Source organism: Podarcis muralis, chromosome 7 (genome assembly GCF_964188315.1).
Source record: "Podarcis muralis chromosome 7, rPodMur119.hap1.1, whole genome shotgun sequence".
Taxonomy (NCBI): Eukaryota; Metazoa; Chordata; class Lepidosauria; order Squamata; family Lacertidae; genus Podarcis; species Podarcis muralis.
Genome location: NC_135661.1, coordinates 57,248,717 through 57,271,309, shown reverse-complemented (window position 1 = coordinate 57,271,309; position 22,593 = coordinate 57,248,717). Strand labels below are relative to the sequence as shown.

The 22,593-nt window shown below is 51.6% G+C and overlaps 1 protein-coding gene across 2 annotated transcripts; it reads right to left on the bottom strand.

Moving 5' to 3' along the window:
• Window positions 1-1,235: 1,235 nt before the first annotated feature.
• On the bottom strand, window positions 1,236-22,475 carry INPP5B (inositol polyphosphate-5-phosphatase B). Of its 2 annotated transcripts, none has more exons than XM_028739237.2 (22): window positions 21,928-22,475; window positions 21,713-21,814; window positions 21,285-21,382; window positions 20,778-20,807; window positions 19,881-19,997; window positions 15,187-15,289; window positions 13,835-14,005; window positions 13,247-13,348; window positions 12,402-12,516; window positions 11,524-11,640; window positions 10,526-10,713; window positions 9,401-9,512; window positions 8,771-8,880; window positions 7,016-7,151; window positions 5,942-6,052; window positions 5,128-5,290; window positions 3,909-4,144; window positions 3,446-3,562; window positions 3,014-3,098; window positions 2,324-2,451; window positions 2,100-2,211; window positions 1,236-1,739 (listed from the first exon to the last, which is right to left on the bottom strand). In XM_028739237.2, exons 1-22 carry the CDS (start codon window positions 22,455-22,457, stop codon window positions 1,615-1,617), a joined length of 3,108 nt encoding a protein of 1,035 aa, XP_028595070.2. In that variant the 5' UTR covers window positions 22,458-22,475; the 3' UTR covers window positions 1,236-1,614. The 2 variants fall into 2 exon arrangements, with proteins under 2 accessions (XP_028595070.2, XP_077787968.1); XM_077931842.1 differs by having other exon boundaries at window positions 21,744-21,814; window positions 21,928-22,073.
• Between the last annotated feature and the right edge of the window lie 118 nt (window positions 22,476-22,593).

The following is a 22,593-nucleotide window of genomic DNA, read 5'->3' as shown; positions in this document are numbered from 1 at the left end:
GACGCGGCGCGCAGCTGGATTTGAAACTGGTTTTTTGCCCACCCAAAAAAAGGCTCGGGCAGCTTGGAAAGTGGGCGAGGGAATGCACTGGAAAAGAGTGGCGTGGATGAATGATTGAGAGGAGCTTTAAAAGCATGAAGAACGCAGGACGATTCGCTCCTTGGCATATCTATTTTATAGACATCTACAGTACTTCATTTGAAAACAATAATAATGTCAAAGCAGTTTATCGAAGCACCCCAGGATGAGCAAGTACTATTGAAGTCAGGGAGAAGGCTCGATAATTTAGAGGCTTGCTAATTAAAAGGCTCGTTAATGAGGTTACCTGGAGGGGCCCCAAGTGGGCACAAGGGGGGGGGGTCTCTTGCCTGCCTACTCGACTCCCTATCACTCCAGTCTCAGTGTAGGTGGTAACCCAGTCAATCAAGGCTGCTCTTTGCTTGAAAGAACTTGGCAGGTGCCCCATCACCACACCAGGGGAGCAGGGCAGAAACAGGCAGCCAAAATAATCAAGCAATTGGCTTGAAACAATTGAAGACTTAAGAAAGAGGTAATGGAAGGGACGCAATAGCTCAGTGTGTAGAAAATGGAGAGAAATGTTTCTCACTTCTTATGGGGCTTGCGCACACATCTTCAGAGCCCCACCACACACTTCCTGTCAATTTATGAAGGGTTGTGTGTTCCATTAACCCTCCACTGTGGTTGTTAGAGGGGCACAGGAAACTTTCTAGGCTAGGAGGGCCAGAGGGTAAGCCCACTAATAGGAGGAAGGCAGGACTGAAAAGGAGGAAGTGAGAGCTTCCCCTGCAGTTACAGCATCAAACATTGTTGCTAGTCAGGGCAGCAAATCCTGGCTGTGGTGCCTTCATACCTTGTAAGAACACAAAATGTGATCACAGTCCTGGGCCTCCATCCCCATTCAGAGAAACAACAGACTCCCTCCAGTCAAAAAGAGTGAACCAGGCTCCCAGCAAGTGCCATGAACTAGACATGAAGCCAATGTGGCTTTTGAGTGGCCAGAGATTTAGCTTTAAGCCAGCTTTGTGCACACTCCTGATCTCTATCCAACAGAGGGCTATCAAAGCCTACTAGCCATGATGGCTATGCTCATGATGGGCCATTGCCTGATGCAGCAGACTCTATGCTCTTATGTTAAGATCCCAAAGGCGCTCCTCAGGTGTTGCTGCTGCCAAGCCAGACACCTCCTTGGATTAACAATGAGAGCAAGCAGCATAGACGTTAATAAGTTAAAATGTTTAATTATATTTATGTTACATTCTTTGCTTATAAAAGTAGCTGATTTAGGTTATCAAAGATTAAGCATTAAGGCAATGGCAGATAAAGAAGGACATTGTTTTGTCACAAAACATGACATACCACAGTCAAGATCCAGTGTGCAGACTGGATTTTTAATATAAAAACTCACTGTGCTTTATAGTGCTGCTAACACAGTAGCAGCTGCTTCTTCCCACCTGACCTGTGCTCCAGAATTAAAAAGTATGTACATGTCTTTACATTTTTTTAAAAAAACACAATTACTGCAAAATCTAATTTTCTGAATATACAAAACTATTTTTTACACAGGCCCTGCCTATAGTTACTAGTCCTCGGCCTTCACAGTGTGATCTCTTCCCGCAAGAGGAACTGCTGGATGAATTGCTGAGCTTTCCGCTTCTCTGCAATGCCTGGCTTGGTGTGACCAGGAGGGGGACGGAGCAGTAGCCCCCCGAATATGCTACCTGCACAGGAAACATGATAAAAAAATCCATTAGTGTTTGCATACAAAAGTGGCATCTGAGTTCCATGTAAGGAGCTATCAAGGGGGATGCCTGCCCTTCTCAAGGCCCACCGCACCAGCTGATGGTTTTTTGGCACAGTGTCCCGAATAATTAAATGCACAGGAGTTGAGATGCCAGCTCACCACCTCCACTTGGCTCAACCTATGTTTTGAAACAAGCTGCTCCAGGGCATAGTTAAATGAGCTTCATTCCTGTCAGGTGTGTGACATGCCAAAACATTTAAATCAAATAGGTCATGACCCCGTTTATCCCAGTTCACTCATCCTAGGATCATCCACCAAAGCCAGGATCAGTTCTCACCAAGAATATTCACATCCAAGTGGTTTTTCACAGAGTGCTGCAGTAGTTCCCGCAGAAATGCTATCAGATAACTGAAGACATTTTTATGACACTTGGGCAGCGTGGAAACCACCTGGGAACAACAGAGAAGGAAGCTGTTGCACGCCTTGCAAACACACTTCCCCCACCAAGGGACCAGGGCATTACATGTCTCCCATTTTGGCAGCCGGCTTCTACTGGCTCACCTGATTGCTCAGCACATGGCTATCAGCAGCCTCCAAGCACTTGTCGTACAGCGTGTAGCAGATGACCGGCTCAGGAAGACTCTCCAAGAAGAGCAGCAAAGCTTCCGCCACCGAGTGGTTGCTGCCATCTGGCCAGTGATGTTTAAGGAACAGGCAGTCGCCAAGATGAGGCCAGTGCCAGCTGCAATGCTGAGACACTGGGAAAGCCCACTCACCCATAAGGAGGCCCCAGCGTAGGGGGCTGCACAACCACAGAGGCAGTAAAAAAATGCAAGATGACAACTAGCTGCAATAAGGTATTCACAGGGAGAGAAATGTTTGTCTCATCTGGCGCAGAAACCCAGCTCATAGGTAGCTGGGATGGGGATCGGGTTGACTGAACTGCTAAGGGAGGGAGGTGGTAAACATGTACTTTGCAGAAAGGATCAGCAGACTCCACGGTAATGAAGTAGAATTGCATCTTATGCAGGGGTTACGTTCCAGAAACACCAGAAGGCTTTCCCAGTGTGACGAGCATTTAAGCCCTCTGCCTTGCTTGCATTTAACTTGTAGAATTTCAACCAGCCTGCCTTCAACCGCATATGGTTGAAATCGTGCATAATATGCAATTGTACTGTACTGAATTACAAGGGGTGGGAGAGAGAAAGATAATGCCAGTCCCTCTTTCAAACAGACTTCCTCCAAGGATACTGAGCGTATCCATCATCCCTGTGTCCAGGCAATCACGGATCTGTTCAAACTCGACCCTCAGGCCCGGCTGCTGGAAGAGGTCCTCCTGCAAACATGAGCAGCCACAGTGAAAGGCAAGGAAGGCACAGAAGGCAAAAAAAGATCAGTTTCACTTTGCTAGATCTGCTGGAAGTGCCTTCCTGTGAAGCTGCACCCATGAATACAATCACACATCCCAAGGGCACAATGAACCCAATGCAGCCAAACTCCAGGGCACAAACAGTGTAGAAGCCCCCTTGTTAGTTAGCAAGCACCATAGATACTGTTCATTCCCCAGCATTTAATGAGCACTCCTGCCCCTGCTGGGCTTTGCCAAAGCTAAGCTCCTATCCTTCCCTCTTCCCATAACAAGGCCAAGCACACAAAGTTCAGGTCCAGGGGCATCCTTCTAACCTGCTGGCAAGCATTGCGGTACAGGTGGTCAACCATCATCCACAACTCCTTAGGAATGTCCAAGGGCTTCTCGGGCCAGGAGGCATCATTGTCACTTGACCACAATGGCAGCAGAACCTGGAAGGGAGCAACAGGGTTGGAGAAAGGCCATAATCTCAGTGGTAGAGCACCTGCTCTACATGCAGAAAACTCCAAAGCTCAATTCCCTATGGCATCTCCAGGTAGGACAGGGAATGCACACACCCCCGCCGCCTGAAGAGCCATAGCCAGTCAGTGTGAACAGTCCTGGACTGGAAGGACTGTGTAGTCTGAGGCAGCATCCTCTGCAAAGCAGCATTGCACATGAAGCAGAGTTGGAAGGTCCCCAAAGAGACACCTAGTCTGCAATCCTCCTCCCAAGCCAACTCCCCCCAAATGTCTTTGGGATGAAGGGCAGCAGACTTGGTTGGCCATAAGAACTCACTAGCTTCCTGATGGCCTCTGGCGACATCTCTTGGATAGGCTCCCTCATGTGGCACAGGGTCTGCAGGGGGCACCCGAAGCAGCTGGGCAGGTAGTTCCCTGACACAGGCAAGAAGTAATCTTTGCCCCGGTCGAGGTGCAGCACCAGGATGTCCTCCAGCTGGTCCTCTCCAGAGTTCAAGTGTGTTGCTGTTGACTTGTTCACAAACAGTTCCAACTCGACCGTCACCTCGGCATCTTCAGGGAGAAGGAAGATGGACAGTTTGACAACACCAAGCCTCAAAGCATCTCACAACCACATGTAGTTTGTGGGGTGGGGAGAAAGAGGAGGAAAGATGGATCCCTACAAGGAAGGTCCCTGATGGAAGATGAGCAAGCTCCTGCTGAAAGAAACATTCCAGAGCAAACCCACAAAATGCTCACCCAGCCCCACTGTCAACACACACCAGGATCCACAGCGTCAAAGGCCTCAAAGGATAAACTGAGAGCTAGTGTGGTGTAATGGTTAGAATGCTGGACTAGGACTTGGGAGAGACCAAGGTTTGAATCTCCACTTGGCCACCAAGTTCACCCGGCAACCTTGGGCCAATCAGCCCAACCCACCTCACAGGGTTGTTGCTGTGGGGATTAAATAAGGGGGGAAAAAACCATGTACACCACTCTAGAGCTCCTTGGAGAAAAAGGCGGGGTATAAATACAAATAAATAAATACAAACTGAGGGGCCTGGAGCTGCTCACCTGACAACAACTCCAAGAAAAGGGGAGGGGTGGCTGCTTTGTGAGTCCAAAGAGCTGCAGGCAGAAGACTGTCTGGGTCCCTGGATGAGGCATTGACAGAGTCTGCTCATGGATACCCAGCGCCCTCCCTGCCCTGACAGCTGGTGAAATGCAAAAGGTACTTCGTGTCGCAATAAATCTGTCTTTAATTTTTTGCTGGACTTTTGCTGTTCTTGCTACAAACACGGCTATTCTCCAGATCAATGAAGTGATATTTTAATTTGTGAGCAACTGTGGCTATTGGGGCTCTGAACCAGATTTGTCTGAAGCTTGAATCAAACTGAGCATATTTGGAGGGCCTTGGATGGATCAGGTGCACACAGCCACAGGATGCTGAATCAGGTTGGGCTGGCCAAGAGCAATCTGTGGCTGTCACCCGGGGGGGAGGATCAGGTAGGAAGGGTGGTAAAACACCATGAAAAGACAGAGACCTCCCAGCTCACCAGGTAACAGGAAGCCCTTGTTGGGGTTTGCCATCAGCCATGGCTTGCAGTAGGCCTCTTCGTCCAGCTTGTTGATGAACTCAAACTGGCAAGGAACGGGCCCATTGTGGATGGTGAAGGACGCCATCTGGAGCTGCATGTACTTCACATCCTTGAAGAGGAACTGTGGGTGGGGAAAGAACCACAAACACGGAGGAGAAGGGTGGGAAAGAAAAGGGGACTTGTGCATATGTAGCCTGGAGAAGAGACTAAGAGGAGATAGGAAAGCCATCTTCAAATAACTGAAGAGCTGTCTCCATAGAAGATGGAGCAAGCTTGTTTTCTCCTGCTCCAGAGGGGAGGACCTGAACCAATGGAAGTGACAAGGGACAAGGAAGGGGATTCCAATTAAAGGTTAGGAAGAAGTTTCTGAGGGCAAGAGCCATTCGGCAGTGCAACAGAGTCCCTCGGAAGGTGGTGCACCCTTCTTCATTGGGGGGTTTCCAACAGAGGTCAGACAGACAGCTGTCAGGGATTCTGTAGCTGTGATTCCTGCATGCCAGAGGTTGGACCCTAAATTACCCTTGAGGTCCCTTCAAACTCTACAATTCTATGAACTAAGGGCTTGACCCCAAGCTCCACTGAACATCCAGGTCCCAGCAGCAAGCTTGGGAAAGAGGTCCGCTGGGAGGCTCGTTCTGTGGAATGCCATAAACTTGCCGTGCCCCAAACGTGGCCTTGAGCCAGCAGGCCCAGTGGGGCTGTATCTCCATAAGCAAGCCTCTTGATGCTGCCCACTGGCCAGGGCAGCAGCAGCAGCAGCAGCATATCCTACCTCCCTCTTGGAGAGGGTGACCGACGGGATGCTGGCGTTCTCCATCTTGTCCAAGGAGCGCACGATGTCTTCGAAGGATCTGCGGTAGAGCTCCTTGTCCACCACCTTCACCTGAATGGAACATGCAGCAGCAGAAGGGTCACTGGGGGGAGAAGGGGGGAGGGACAGAGGGGAGGAGGTTCCCCCTCCCGGGAGTCCTCAGCATCACCTGCCATATTAACTAAGCACCCAACACCCAAGCTCCAGAGGAAGCTGGCTGTCAAACGCATCCCATGGGGCACACCCCCCCCAAAGTGCTGAAGGGTCCTGCAATCCCACTCCTCTGGCTTACACCAGCCATAATCCTTGTCCCAGCCCTTTCACCCCTGGACTGTATAAGCTCAGCTGATAAGGAAAGATGTCACCATGTGGTAGGTGCCCAGGAAAGACCTACAGAAAGGAGGCCCAAGATTTGATTTGATTTTTTGCAAGGCGGGGTGTGTGAAGGTGGAAGATGCAGCATTTGCTTGTGCAGCACAGTGTCTGGCCAGCTTCAGAGCTAGCCAAGGTTGCTGGGATTCTGGGTTGGACTGGATGACCCTTGGAGTGCCCTTCCAACTCTATGGTTCTGTAGAAGAGAAGGTAAAGGTAAAGGTACCCCTGCCCGTACGGGCCAGTCTTGACAGACTCTAGGGTTGTGCGCCCATCTCACTCAAGAGGCCAGGGGCCAGCGCTGTCCGGAGACACTTCCGGGTCACGTGGCCAGCGTGACAAGCTGCATCTGGCGAGCCAGCGCAGCACACGGAAACGCTGTTTACCTTCCCGCTAGTAAGCGGTCCCTATTTATCTACTTGCACCCGGGGGTGCTTTCGAACTGCTAGGTTGGCAGGTGCTGGGACCGAGCAACGGGAGCGCACCCCGCCACGGGGATTTGAACCGCCGACCTTTCGATCGGCAAGCCCTAGGCGCTGAGGCTTTTACCCACCCGCGTCCTGTAGAAGAGAAGGACAGGGTGGCAAAACGGAGGGAGCCAGAGTGGCGGGAGCCCTCCCCAGGCTCTCACACCAGCTGTGCTTGAGGGAGGTGGATGCCTACCCCAATGTCAAAGATGGCACTGACTGGCTTGTGGTCGCTGCCCCTCAAGGCCATGTGGCTCCGGTAGCTCAGCTGAGAGATATTCTTCCCTCTCCACAGGATCCGGTCACACCAGGCTGGCGTGCGGCATTTCTCACTGCATGGGAGGCAAAGCAAGGAGAAGAACGGTCATTTCGGCCACCAGACTTGGCTCTGTCAGGAGGAGAGCACATGAAGACTGTGGAAACAGCAGACAGCGTCTGCAATACCCTGAGAGATGGGAGACCTCAGTCACTCCATACCCAAAATGAAAGGAGTCCCTGCCAGAAGAAAACTAGCATATCAGACATGCTGGTTCCAGCTTAGCCTTCTCCTCAATAGGCTAGTTTTCTATGGAGTGGGGATATCTATTGTGTAGAGGAACATTTTGCTCTGGGTGTACCAGCTGTTTTCAACCCAAGAACAAAGCCTTGCCATCTTCTGAGATGTAGGAGTCACTGGCAGCCCACAATTGAAGTCTGCAGGGACGGTTTCTAGAGATGTCCTAGGAATGGTGGTCCGCATTGCTCCATTAGCTTCCCCATACTCCACACGAATGTTCCTGTTCTATTAATTCAGCTGCTTTGGAGAGTGTGAGTGGGCTGGCCCCAGGCTTAAGAACCACATGGGATGAGCCTGAAAAGAGAACAGTGCACCCCTCTGGAAACCTCCCAAAAGGGAATTATGTAACTGCCAAATAAAATTACAAGGCTGCTGTAAACTACATCAGGAGAGGTTAGCTTCCTAAGTCCAGGAACATTGTTGTTGTTGTTTAATTTATTACCCACCCTTCACTCCAAGATCTCAGTGCGGACTGCAACAATTTAAAATACAACATTAAAAACTTTTTTTAAAAAAACCAACTTAGTTTAAAAATACAACCACAAAAAATAACATCTCATAAAAATAACAGTAACATGTAATAAAAAGTAACCAAAAGTTCATAGTTGCTTATTTTTAGATCTGCAGTCTTTCTGCACTAGAAATCTCCAAGGCCTCTTTCTAAACAGAGATGACTTTTCCCATGTCGTGGGATACATCCAGTAAAATACACCCTTTCATGCCATTTTAAAGTCCAACTACAGTGGTACCTTGCGTTAAGAACTTAATTCGTTCTGGAGGTCTGTTCTTAACCGGAAACTGTTCTTAACCTGAAGTACAACTTTAGCTAACGGGGCCTCGCGCTGCCACTTTAGCTAATGGGGCCTCCTGCTGCTGCTGCGCCGCCAGAGCACAATTTCTGTTCTCATCCTGAAGCAAAGTTCTTAACCTGAGGTACTATTTCTGGGTTAGCGGAGTCTGTAACCTGAAGCGTCTGTAACCCAAGGTACCACTGTACTGACCAAAAGTGGCAGCTTTCAAAATGGGGGGGGGCTGCCACATCCCCTTGCCGGCATTAAGCCAAGGGGAACATTTTGCTTTTGCTTCCCCCAGTTTGTAAGCCCTCTGAGGTGGGGCCATCACTAGCTTGTGTATTTCAGGGGTTTTTTCTCCAAAGCAGCATTCTAAGAGCTATTAACTGGGTTAAAAAACAAAAAACAAAACAGAAGCTCACAGGTTAAAATGGCTTTGCATGCGTGTGGTTTTTTTGGTCTAGTCTTGTGCAGATGCTACAGAGAAGCATCTGCACAAGAGAAGCCTCTGGCTGTTCTGGACCATCACCACTTCCCTGTTAGAGTTGGTGACATGCAAAGAACAGAGCACCCAAAATGGCTGTGGTGCTCCTGGCAAGCCTACCTGGTGTCCCAGTCATCAGACCCAGTGTTGTATTTGTACGTTGGCTGGAAGGAAATCTCTCCCTCCAGGAAGCCTTCAAAGACCGCCTTGGCCTCCATCTGCTTTTTCAGCTGAGAAGGAAAGAGAGCGGAGAGGTGAAACTGAGCAGCAAAGCATCTTTCGAACCCAAGCCTCCCTCGGGACCGTCCACGCCTCCCTTCCCGCTTTCTTGCGGCAAATCCTGCCTCCTGATGCAGGCCAACCACGTCCATTAGAACTCCTGACTTACTAGAGCAAAATAGTTGATTGGTTATGCTACATGTCTTAAGGCTCCTTTGGAACTCACCGGGACTGTTTTCAGTCTTGATGGAATAACAGTCCAGTTGTGTTTTGTTAAATTTGCTTACAGATTTCTCAAAAATTGAATGAAAACATTTATTCAAAGGAGAAGTAAAGGGACTCTTGTAGCTGAAAGATTCGCCAGCCATTCCTAGCCACTTTCTGGAACCAGCTGCAGCAACAGAGCAGCATTCCCCCAACACCTGCCCTGGCCCCATGAATGCCGCAAGAGCTCCGCACTCTCTCTCTCTGGAAGGTTGACCCTTGTTGGAAGGCAGATCTCGCCTGCCTACCGAAAGCTCCCTCACATACTTGGTCATGCTGATAAAGGGTGGCGAAATCGTGGGCCTCCACCAGCTTCTTCACCCGCTCCACGTCCTGCTCCTCCAGCCTGTAGTTCAAGTCTCCCAGCCACAAGACCACACTGCAAGGGAGGCGCTGGTGTAAGGAAATGGCTCCAGCGCCCTTGAGGCTCTTCATAGCTCCCATTCCCAGCCACGTAGCCCCAAGATGCACAGTGTCACCCCAGCAAATGAAGAGATGTTCCCAGCTCCTTGCCCACCCACAACATTCCTAGTTCCTCCTACTGACTTGGAAGCAAATCAGTGACCACCAGAAGGTCTGGGAAATAGAGGGTCCTTCACACAAGTCCTAGACTTGAAGCCACCTCACATAGCTAGGAGGCGGAAGACAGGCAGCAGACTACAGTGCTGGCAAAGAGAGCTGCTTTGAGACTGGTGGTGATTTCCCCAAATAAATATGCAGTCCTCCAGTTGGATTCCAAATCCCAATACTACAGCCAAGGCCAGGGATGATGGGAACTGTAGTCCAGAGGACTCCCATCACTGTCTTGGCTGATGAAATAAGCAGCACAACCAAACTATAGATTACACAGCAGATACATGCAACTGTCTCCTGGGAGAGGCTTTTTCCAAAAGCAAATGAAAAGCAACTATAGAAGTCTATGAGCACAAGGAGGGAGATCTGCTGTTGCTGAATTCCTTTCCTTCCAGCTGTTTCTCCATCCAAAACGCCCTCCTTCATGGGAGAAAGACACCGTGCAAGATGGGGTGGGGTTGTACTTTGAAAGGGAAAACGGCAGGAAGGAATGGGGTTAAGCAGCCACTCCCCAAACTGCTTTTCATTTTTAAAAAAGAAAGAAACGGTAGGTAATAGAATCAAATTTACACGAAGCCAAGCAAATATTAAAAATTAGGGGAATGGGGTGAGGTGGGGGGTGAAGAGAAGAGACAAGGCCCTGAGGAGACATACCATAAGACGACAACAAAAAACACAGTTCAGATGGGTGGGGTACAAATAATAAAAATATTATTATTATTCCCCAACCCATAAAGCCAAGTTTCCATATTTGCTCCACAACTTCACAGAATAGGCTGGATCCTTTCCCACTTGCTCCCCCCCCCCGCCCCCACTTACTCGTGCTTGCCAATGGTGAGGGGTGGGAGGCCTGGCTCTGGCGGGCAGAACTGCATGCGTCCACAGATATCACGGAAGTCCTGGTTCCGCCGCTCGTACTCCTCGGTGTGGGCTGCCAGGTGGGCGTTCACGAAGCAGACGGTGGTGTTGTGGAACCGGAAGCGGATGGCCACTCCCCCCTTGTTGCCCTTCATTCGCAGCAGAGGAGAAGCCAGGAGAGAGAGAGAGAAGGTGGCGACTCTATTCCCTGCCTGCTATGGAAGGAGCAGGCAGAAGAGACTCCAAAGCAACCAGCCAAGACCTCTCTGAAGCAAGCACGAAGGTGCAAAGAGAGGGCCTACAAAGCAGGGGGTGGCTAACCTTTTGGGGGCCAAGGGGCTAAAGCAAAACTATGTAAAAGCGGGCATGGCCAAGTTTTAATTAAAGGAGAAATTCCGGTGACTCACAAAAACTTTTGGGCATCACAGAATCATTGCGGAGGACCCACAGGAGCAGATAGTGCAGAGTCAGAGTGGTTATAGTGTCAGACTAGGATCAGGGAGAAACCAGGGTTTGAATCCCCGCTCAGCCACGAAGTCTATTGGATGACTTTGAGCCAGTCACTGCCTCTCAGCCTAACCTACCTCACAGGGCTGTTGTGAAGATAAAATGCAAAGGAGAAGTGTGCGCACCACACTGAACTCTTTGCAAAAGAATGGTATATAAATGCAATAATAGTAACAACCTTTAAAAAAAGGTTTTTTTAAAAAGTTTGGCAAATTGTGGGGGTGGGGTTGAGTTGGGACCCCTCAAAACCTTTTGAGGGTCCAGATGCAGCCCACGTTCTGCAGGGGAGCCTGGTACCCAGGCCAAACAAAGCCCAGAGGCCCCCTCATGTCCATCTCCTGCAAGAGTAGATGAGATAGATGAGGGGGCACCACCCTACAAGGCTCTCACAGAGAGAGGTCTGGGTGGCCCCAGAATGGCAACAGCAGACCCTTCCCTTGATGAATACTCACCATCCTCCCCATGATGCCCGTGCCAACCGTCTCGGCCTCCACCTCAGAAACATGCACAGCGAGCTCAGTCCTGACGTAGAATAGCATCAGGATCCCAACAAGCCGGATAAGCTTTACCTGCATGTTAACCAGGGAAACAAAGAGACAAAGGCTATAGAATAACAGGTCTGTAGAGAAATGACCTCTTGGGGCCATTTAGTTCACACCCCTGCAATGCAGGAATCATAGCTCAGCAATCCCCAACAGATGTCCATCCAACTTCTGCTTAAAAACCTCCAGTGAAGGAGACTCCACCACCTTACTATCAGAGTCCTTCCTAATGTTTAGTCAAAACCTCCTTTGTTGTCATTTGAGTCCACTGGTTCGTGTCCTAACCCTGGAGCAGCAGAAAACAAGTTTTCTCTATCCTCCATGTGACAGCCCTCAAGATATTTGAAGACGGCTCTTATATCACCTCCCAGTCTCCTCTTCTCCAGGTTAACATCCTCAACTCCCTCAACTGTTCCTCATCAGGCTTGTTTTCCATGCCCTTTATTGGTTGCCCTCTGCTAACGTTCCAGCTTGCCAATATGCCAGGTGTGACCTCACTGGCTGCTGCCCACATTGCCTGGAAGGAAAATGGAATTGCCCCCCCCCCCTCCTTGCAGAAGGCCCCTTTTTGCCTTCCCCATCACCTGTGGACTTGGAGAAGGCATGAGCCTCTTTTACAGTCCTTCACAGGGAAGCAGAGTCCCCTTGTCCCCAACCCCTGCCATTAACCTCTTCTGCAGAACATCCCGCCCCCAAACACACACACAGAGGGCTGCATGAAGGGGCAGAAGAGCCTCAGGGAGAAAGAGGGGGTCACTAGGGCCTCTCAGCAGCTGAAGCCAGCTCACCTTGGCATACTTGGCCTCCGGGTGAAGGCTCTCAGTCACAGCTTTGAACCATTCCTCTTCTTTTGGCGTGTCATTGAAGAAAAAGGCCTCTTTGCTCAGGTCAAGCTCCTGGAAGCTGCATTCAAGAGAGCAAACCATGAGCTAGGGGCATACCCTCCCTCCATGGAGAAGAACCCAAGAAGGACCTGCTGGATCAGGTCAATGGCCCATAGAGTCCAGCATCCTCTTTTCACAGTGGCCAACCAGATGCCCTCATGGAAAGTCCTTAAGCAGGAATAGAGCACAAGAACAGCCCTCTCTCCTCCTGCGGTTTCCAGCAAATGGTATTCAGAAGTACTGCTGCGTCCGACTGTGGAGGCAGAGCCTAGCCATTGTAAGCTAATAGCCATCCATGAATTTGTCCAATCCTCTTTTAAAGCAGTCTAGGTTGGTGGCCAACAATGCCTCCTGTGGCTGCGAGGCACTGCAGGAGCAAGAGACCTCCTCTACCTAGTGAAGCAGAAAGATGAAGGGTCAATTAAACCAGATGGCATCCAAGTGTTAAGTGCTCACACACGTGTATCCAAGTGGGCAATGCTCATCAAGTGGAGGAGGAGGAGGAGGAGGAGGAGGAGGAGGAGGAGGAGGAGGAAGACTAGGGCAGGAGGGGATGGCAGGTGCAAATCCCTCCCACCTAGCTCACCATGTGACCTGAGAGTGAGTCACTGCCTTTCAGGCTCGCCTACCTCACATGGCTGATGTACAGACAGAATGAGGAGGGTATGACCCGTGCATGTTACTTTCGCTCCTGGAGGAGATAAAAGGTGGACGAGAAACATAACAATAAATGGATAAGAAAAACGTACCCCACACAGTAAATGTCTGGGGGCTCAGCATCGTGGCTCAGCCAGGGCTGGAGAGTCTCCTTGGGCGACTGGCCATTCACGTTGTATGTGCCCACGAAAAACCTGTCAAGAAACACACAAAATCTTGCTCCAGATCTTGCCAACAACCTCTGCCCCACCAGCACAGGAGGAGGAACCCCACTGCCATTTCTACACCCAGGCCCAGCTGCCCTGGCACCCGAGTGAGAGCCAGCGTAGTGCAATGATTAAAGTGTTGGTCTAGGACCTGGGAAACCAGGGTTTGAATCCCCTCTCAGCTATGAAACTGAGACCTTGGTGGCCAGTTACTGCTTCTCAGCAAACCCTACCTCACAAGGTTGTTGTGGGGATTAAATGAGGAAGGGGAAAAACACGCACCTATGCCACCTTGAGCTCACCAGAGAAAAAGGTGGAGTATGAATGCAATAAATAAATAAAATTAGTAGGCAAATAGCCGAGGGGCTTGTGCATTTGTGGTGGGAAAGGCTCAGGGTCATTCCCCCTGGGGGAAGCGTGAAGCTGCCTTTGCCACACACACACCCGGCATTGCTCTCTCATAATCACCCTTACTTGAAGCCCTGGAGGTATGTGTACTCGTCCTCCTTCTGCAGGAGCTGAGACTTGATGATGGTGTCTCTCAGCCCAAAGGTCTGCATGGACAAGCCCCGCATCTCCTCTGACACCAGCACACTGGAGGACCGGACCATCTCACTAGTGATGTCATTCTTGGGCTTGTTGGGCCTGGAAATGAGAGGAAAGGGCAGAGGGAGGGAGGAAGATTGGGGAAGGGGGCAGGGGTTGGTTTATTTCAGGTGTTGTTGCTATCGGCAGAAAGCAAAGCGGAGCCAGGAGCCCCACGCTGGCACAAGGAGGGCCAAGGTGGGGCTGCAACACTAGCCCACATGCCTCCCCCTCACTGCCCTGAGTCAGTGCCAGGAGGAAAAACCCACTTTGTTCTACACTTACAAGTGTTGCATCCTCAGGACCACTGCCCTCCTTACAGGTCTGCAAGAGGAAAGGTGAGGACTGCCCCCCCATTAGATACAGGGTCTTATCTGGCACTTTGGAGTGGCCCAGCTGTGGGCCCAATCCAATTTGGGAACCTTGCACAAGCACACGGTAGGGGTTGTCCTTTGCTTCAAAATTGCTATAGTACACGTCAGGCAGGTTACTCTTTAAAACAGTGGTTCCCAAAGTGGTGCCCTCTGAGGGGCTGTGGGATTCCCTGCGTAGGGGGTGCTAAGAGGCGGGGGGGGGAGTGCTGCAGGTGCAAATGACTATCAGACTTAGAAAAGTTGGTAACACTACATAAAGTTCATTCATTTTGTTGAATTAAACTAATTAGTTCTACAGTGGTACCTCAGGTTAAGTACTTAATTCGTTCCGGAGGTCCGTTCTTAAACTGAAACTGTTCTTAACCTGAAGCACCACTTTAGCTAATGGGGCCTCCTGCTGCGCCGCCAGAGCACGATTTCTGTTCTCATCCTGAAGCAAAGTTCTTAACCCAAGGTAATATTTCTGGGTCAGCAGAGTCTGTAACTTGAAGCATATGTAACCCAAGGTACCACTGTAATTGGATTATGAATAAATATGCAATTGTTACTGTGTGCTATTATTATGTTATTATCTTCCTTAGTGGGTCATGCAAACCACTATTCTGAATAATGCCTTTTATAGAACCAAGGGGCCAGTGGCCAGATAAGGTTTGGGAACCACTGCTATAAAGAGAGAGGGAAGGGATAGTAAAAGAAATTTCAGGGAGGTTCTGCTCCTGTTAACTTTTGGAAGTCTGCCTGAGAAAAAGACACCCTCTGAACCGCAATCCAAGCCTGTCAACCCCAGAAGCAAAAGGCACAGAGGCACTCTGACCCCATTACGTTACATGTTTCCAAGGCTGGCTGTGGCTGTCATGTTCAACTTACTTGGGGACGGCAGCAGCAGGACTGGCACCACTTGTGCTGCCCATCTGGTTCATAGCTGGTGGCTGTTTCCCTTTCTGCTTTGGGTCCTCATTCCCAGCAACTCCTGGAAGCAAAAGGAAGCCCATGAAAGCTGTCTGTCTCTGACCAGTGCCTGGGAAATGTCAGCCTGCCCAAGGCTGACTCTCAGAGAAGGAGGAGGCTCCTCCTTATCTCGGCTTCACCATTCCTTGGGGTGGGGGGAAGGGAAGGCTGCCAGAATGCTGCGCTCCTCACAATTGGTCTCAGGGATGGACAAGCGGAAAAAGATGAACATAGCAAGAGGGAGAACTTGGGAGGAAAGCGAGCAAGCTGCCTTTTAGCACAGATCAGAGCCACAGGCCACAATGAGAGCAGAAGCAGCGAGCCCTGTGGGCTAGGAAAGAGGATCCAGCATAGCCAATGGCAGCCTCCCAGATCCCAATTCCCGCTCCTGCCTTCTCCAAGGGATTAATGTTCTGGTCCTACACAAACGCCACCTTTTCTCTGCCACCCCTTACTAGTCTGAAAAGCAGGCACCAGGACAATCACGTGCCCCAAAGAAACAGCAATGTCATCTGTGCTTCACGTTACTGGTTTTTTAGACTACTTAATTACAAGTGGTCTTTGACTTCACCTGCAAAAGCACACCCCTCCATCAGCTCCTGAGATGCCAACGGTGTTATTAGCAGATTATCCGAATGCCAATGGTGTTATTAGCAGTTTTTCACATTACAGTATGTTTCTTCAAGACCAGAAGTAGAGTATTAAAATCACGGGGTGCAGGCAAAGCTGCCCATTCTGCAACCCTCTCTGCACCAGATAAGCCTGCCTGAGCAAAGCCAGAAACATCTAAAGTGATTCAGCAGCATGGAGCGGGGGGAGGTTGAGTCCACAAATAGCACACGGACACACCAATCACTCACAATCTCTTACATTCCTAGAGACTGAGCTTTTCATGGTGCTGTGTTTTTGTTTTTAAGTCACATTTCAAAGCTCAAGGAACCAATGGATCCACATACTGGGGAGGGGGGGTCTTCCAGGGTACTGAAAAAGAAGTGCAACCACAGTCACAATTTAGCAAACCTTCAAACTTCAGAAGTTTGAATATTTGAAACTGAGTTCTGATTAATGCTTTAGGAACCCTGAACATTTTTAAACAGCAGGTTAAGCTCCCTCCTAAAGCCCAACATCCCAGAGTCCAAAATGAGGAATACTGTCTGTAAAGAATTTTCTTTCGGTAGACTACGGGTCAAGTGTTTGTGAGTAAGCTCCACTTTCAACATCTCTATATTATTTTGGCTGAAACGGCAACATCCGCTCCTCTTGGTAATCCACTTTCTGCAGGATGACGAAAGGAAGAGGCACTGGGGTGGAGGGAGAGAAACCAGCCGAACTTCTCTGAGGCCAGAAGCAGCCCAACCGCTGCTGCCCTCGCAGACAAGCCCAGGCCAGGCAAGAGCATCGGGTGGGGTGGGGGATTGCACCACCCCCACCCACCAGGAAAGCCTGAAGCCAGCCGTGCCTGGGACTGGGGAAAAGAGCCTTGAAACTGCAACATTGCAAAGAGCTTCCTGCCTCCACATGGAGCATCGCCAAGCAGCAGGTGGGGGCTGCTTGGGCAGAGAAGGAAAGTGTTGGAGGGGGGGATCCCTTAGCCCTGAAGCCCACCGCGCCCAGAGAGCATTTTCCCCGCAGGCGGAATGGGCTCCCAGCCAGGAACCAGCAGGTGCTGCTTCTGCTGCTGCTGCAGGAGCAACCAGGGACCCGAGACGAGCGAGCGGCTGTTTGCCGCCAAAGGATTTCCTGCCGCCGCGCCAACGGATCTCTCCCGACTCCTCCCTGCAGAGGAGCCCGGCTCTCTCCATCCCTCCAGGCAGGGCAAAAGCCACTTTGGGTGTGTGGAAAATGCAACCAAAGTACAAGGGCGAAATCCTCCTCCTCCTCCCGAGTAGTTGCCTGCGCGGAAGAAGCGCCAGCCGAGGAAAAGGCGGGTAGCCCGGAGCAGCAGGAAGAGGGCGCGCCTCGGGGCTGCCCCCGCCCAGCCAGCACCTGCAGGGCTGGCCTAGGGCTGCAGCGCGCGTCGGGGAAGGGGCCCAGCATCTTCCTTCCCTTAACCGGGCTCTAGTATGGGCGGGACCTGCTGCCGCCTCTCCAGGCGAAGCAAGTGGCGGCGGCCCTGCTTCCCTCACAACGGCCCTGCGAGGTAGGGCACAGTCTGGAGAACCCCCCGCTCCAAGGAGCTTCCCGCCAGTAGGCTAGCGGCTAGCCAGCCGGCCGGCCGGGCACCACAGGCAACGGCGGGTCATCTTTTCCTCCCGAGTCGCGATCAAGCGCCTAGTCCTCAGCGCGCGCCTCTTCCTACCTGCGCGCCGCCGCCAAGAAGCGCACATCGCCCGGTCTGAATCCCAGGAGCGGCTGCCCACCAGGCCACACCCTTCGCTCGGCTCGGCCAATCACAGTGGGGTTCGCCTCCAGAAACGCCCCCGCCCGAGGGTGGAGCGGATCCAGATCAGCCCAGCGGAGCTCAGCAGCGCCCCCACAGGAGGGATGGCAAGATGCGGACTCCCTCGCCGCGCGCTACCGCGGCTAAAAATACCTTGATTCATCGTTGATGGTCATGACCATCACAATGAGCATTTTCTCGCATTGCAGGCGGACCCTCATGCTTTGGTAAGCTCCGTGTGCGCTGACGACCCGCCATACATAATACTGGTCGTGCCAGCAGCTCTACTCCCGCGTCTATCCCGCTGGCGGAACATTAAGGGGCGAAGGGAGAAAGGCTAAAAGAGTCCGATCAAGTGCGCTTGAGCTTCACCGCAGTTGGGAGTGAGAAGGCTAAGGTTTTTGGGAAAGTAGGGGTGGGGGAAAGAGATTGATAGATGTGGGAGAGGAAAGTGGCAACCCCTTGGACTTCTGGGCAGGAAAGGTGGCAGTCACTTAAGGCATAAGTTCAAGGTTAAGTTCTATGGGTTATTATTAGGATATAAGGCCCTTAACACCTTGGGACCAGTTTACCTATGAGATTGCCTTGCCTCCTGTTCACCCACTCAACGGCACCAATCTGCAGAACTGGCACTATTACAGATGCCTCATAATAATACCCATTCCACATTTGTAAGAATTCAACATTTTAGTGTGGCAGCACCTACACTCTGGAACTTGCCGCCTATTGATATCAGGCAGGCGCCTTCACCCTACTATTTTCAGCACCTGCTAAAAACATTTCTATTTAGACCAGCCTACCCAGATATTTATGAAGCTGATGTGAGTTTGAATATGTTTTTGTTTATAGTTATTTTTACTTCTATTAAGTCTTAAATTATTGTTGTTAATGCTTCCTATTTATAATATTATCCTGGGTTGGTGTGTTTTTGGTTTTTTTGGTTTTTTTGTAAACGGCTTTTAGGTTGTTTGCAATCAAGCAGTGTGTAAATTTTATGAAATTAATAAATTAGGTAGGAGGAGGGCCCCACTAATTGAAGGAGGGGGGGGATAGAATGACCCACTGTGCTGCACTGAGATATATTTCGGAGGCTCTCTTTCTGGTTAGTCTTTCCACTCAACTACAAGAGCACATAGGCAGAATTTGGATTCTTCCTTCTTGTTGTCTTAACTGTCTGCTGCTGTCTTGTTGCCATCCTGCCCTAGAGTGGCACCGGAGAGGGGGTCTTGCATCTGGTGGAGGCCCCATTGCACTAGCAAGCAAGCACCGGATCTGTCCCACCATGACAAATGCATCTTGCTCACTTGCTCTCTCCAGGTCATCCTCTCACAGGCAGAGAATTTAATTGTTTATTTTATATTCTGACTTATACTCCCAGTGCAGGACCCATGGCAGCTCACAGCATAAATTAAAACATATATGGTATAACTAAGCACAAACAATCAATACAAACATCAAAAACTAATCCTATTACAAACAGCACTGAAACCACTTAAAACCATTTAAAACTGCACAAACACGCACCACCACCTCTCAGAAACCCTACCACAGCAGCCAGTTAATGGCCAAAGGCCTGTCAAAACAAAAAAGTTTTGGACTGCTGGCTAAAGGAAAGCTAGCCTCTTGTGGAAGGGAGTTCCGCCATCTGGGAGCAACCACGAAGGCGGCCCTCTCTCATGTCCTCACCAAGCATGCCTGTGAAAGTTGTGAGACTGAGAGAAAGGCCTTCCTATGAGATCTCAAAGCCCAGGCAGGCTAATTTGGGGAGATTCAGTCCTCCAGATAGCCTGGACATATAAGGCTTTATGGTCACAACCAGCATTTTGAACTGCAAACAACCAGGCAGCCTTGTAACAACAGTGGAGCTGTTGTAACAAGGAGGATCCAAGCTACGTCCTTGCCAGCATCAGGGACCAAGATACTTCTGTCTGTTCCTCAGTGGGTTGTTAGACTACTTGCACAACGTAGGCTCCTCTAACCTTGCCAAACTCTGTGACCAAGGGAAGCCCAGGGCTTGGAAGCCCAGACCATATTTCTTATCATGAAATGCTGCACTGAAACGCATCAGTGACAATCAAGTATATGGTGGTTTGAAGCCTTTTAAAGAATTGGTCACTGTGGCAAGCTCCCATACAAGTCTCAGGACTTCAACACTGACCCCCACTCCAGTCCTTTGCAAAATTAAATGTAGCCCAAACTTCGAGGCCTTCTCATGAGTAACAGAGTATCGTACCTGCTGGGCTGCAGCGCTTCCTGACCTCTGTCAAGAAAGTCTGTGTCTGGGAACCAAAAGGCAGCTGCACTAGCAAGTTGGCGTCACTTGAGATGATCTGGACAGTGACATCAGAGCCTATAGGAGGAGAGAGGAGAGCAGCATAAACAACTTTGTAGGCTGACCTTGGGAGAAGCATTTCTGGAGAATAAGCTGCAGGAGCACTCCTATTGCTGTCCCACAATGCAGCAGCATGGACAAACCTGGGCACAGCTAAAGCTACCCAGAAGCCAATGGCTGCATCATTCTCGTTCCCCATAAGCGACCATGGAAATATCTGTATTGAAGGGCACCATGCACACTTATAAAATGAACAATATACATATGGACGCAGCAGTGGGGATCAGTGGCAGCACCTTCAGGCAAAGCTCCACATGTGTGCCTAGTACACAAAAACAAGGCAAGTTTTAATCTTTCAAAAAGCAATATTTCAGCTTTGGCTTTGAAGTGTGTGGTTGGTGAAGTTTCAGAATTCAGAGAGAGTGGGGCTGGGCACCCAAGATTTGCTCTGTGGGCTGCAGGAGCTGCTCTGGGAGGGTGGCAGAAGGCAGGAAGGGAGAGAGAAATTAAATAAGAAACAAAGACTTAGTGGAAGCAGAACGAAGCAAGCAGAGGAGCTCATCTCAGTGGGAACTGGCTGGCTTGGGCCTGTGTTTTGCCCAGTCAGTGAATGCTGTACCATTTCCCAGGTACAACAGTTTGGTTATTTGTGTAGTGTGGAGAACAATCCATGGCCCCGTTGGTGCTGCTCACAGCTCTGCTTGCCAGGGAGGGAGTGAAGCAATCCAAGAAGTGAAGGGCGGGCACCATCACACTTCTGGGGAATCATTGTTTACAAGAACCACAGCAGAAGCTTACCTACAATGTGCAGGTCATTCTCCCCGGCGACTGTCAAAGGAGAAATTATTTTTATTATTTTAGTTATTTATTTGTATCCTGCCTTCTTCCTAGCCCAGGACTCAAGGTGGCTTGCACAAATTAAAGCAACACAGATAAAATGCAGAAAGCTAAAAACATACGAAAGATAGTTTAAAAGCTGCCTGGCAGGTGGCTGGTGGAAATGCCACCAAAGGGGTCCCCCTAAGCCCCCCCCCCCAAGGCCTGGTCAATGATTGTTCATTATCTGGGACTGGGGTGGCCAAGGGACAGAAACACGGGTGACAACCTTCCCCAAAGAGTGCATCCACTACCTGGCTCTTTGGGGGATCATTCGTCCTGGATTCCTCCTACTCAAGTGGGTCAACGGGAATCATTTCAAGCGCCCCGACTCGCGGGGGTGGGGGGGGGGGAGGAGGCAGCGGAGCCTTCCCTGCAGAGGAATGTGGCAACGAAGTCAATAAGCCAGAAAGGAGAGCTAGCCCTCACCTTCTTCCACGGCAAAGCCTTCCTGAAGGAGCAGGACCTTCTCCAGGCGCACGTCCTCGGCGGTGATGGCCATGCGCCGGTGGCTGTACAGGCAGATCCTGCGGAGACAGAGCCGGGAGATCCCGCGCCCTCTCCATCAGAGACCAGGATCGTGGCCCCAGCACCTCGCCCACCACGTCTCAGCACCCCGGAGATGCTGCTGTCCCAAGCCCGCTCCTCCCTCCGCAGCCCACCTCCCCCGGCCCCCTCCTGGGATCCCCAGCGCCCCCTTCCGCTCGCTCCCGGGAACCTGCTCCTCTCCGGGGCCGCGCGAGGCGGAGGAGCCGGGAAAGGAGGAGCAGCAGAAGCAGCCGCACGGAGGGGCGGGGAGGGAGGAAGAGACCCGCCTCCTCCATTCCACGCCCGGCTCCTGCCCTCACCTGTCTCACCTGTCCCACCTGCCGGGCGCGGCGGACTTACATGGCTTTGCCGTGGCTCTCCACCAGGCCCAGCAGCCGGCTCTCCCCACCAGCCAGGAGCCCCTGCACCGCCTGCAGCCGGAGGTCAAGGAAGGGGCCGGAAAGTGCCGGAGTGGCGAGCGACCCCCGTCCCACCCTGCCCGCTCTCCCGCTGGGTCCTTCCCGGGGCGGCCCCCAAAGGATACGACCAGGCAGGTCTCCCCCGCCGAGAGCGATTCCTGGATGGGCACCGACTGATCCATCCTGCGCGGACGGCGGAGCAGGCGGCACTCCCCGCTGCTGCTGCTGCAGGAGGGAGAGGGTCGCCCGGACCCGGCCGGCAGCCCCCGCCGCAACCGGGGAGCGTCAGGAACCGAGCCGAGAAGGAAGCGGCGGCGCTGGAGCCTGCAGGCCTCTCCTTGAGCACGGCGGGGCGGGGGGAGAAGACGGGTCCCGCCTCCGGCCTGGCCGCGGCTGCCTTGGCGGCTCCGGCCTCCCGGGCGGGTGCAGGAAGGCGAGAGGAGGAGGCCGCCGACGCATGGGCGCTCCCAGGCCCCGACGAGGCGCGGGAAGGGCGGCTCCGGGCTCCTGCCACCGGCCTTCCCCCCACGGAGCGGCTACTGCCCGGGCTGCAAACCCTTTCCTTGCTCGACAGACTGCCGAAGCTAGACACCCACCCGCCCCGTCTGCTGCCAGTTGAGCAAGGCAGCGCAGCTTGCCAGGCTTCCTCTTCCATAATGCCAGCTCCCCCTGGAAGATGCAGCCCCCCCCCCTCAGGACGTAGTGTGGCCGCCTGAGAAGGCCCAGGATGGCAGGCGACCTCGGAAAAGCAAGGAGCCGGAGGCGCCTAGGGCCAGACCCCCTTGGGTCAA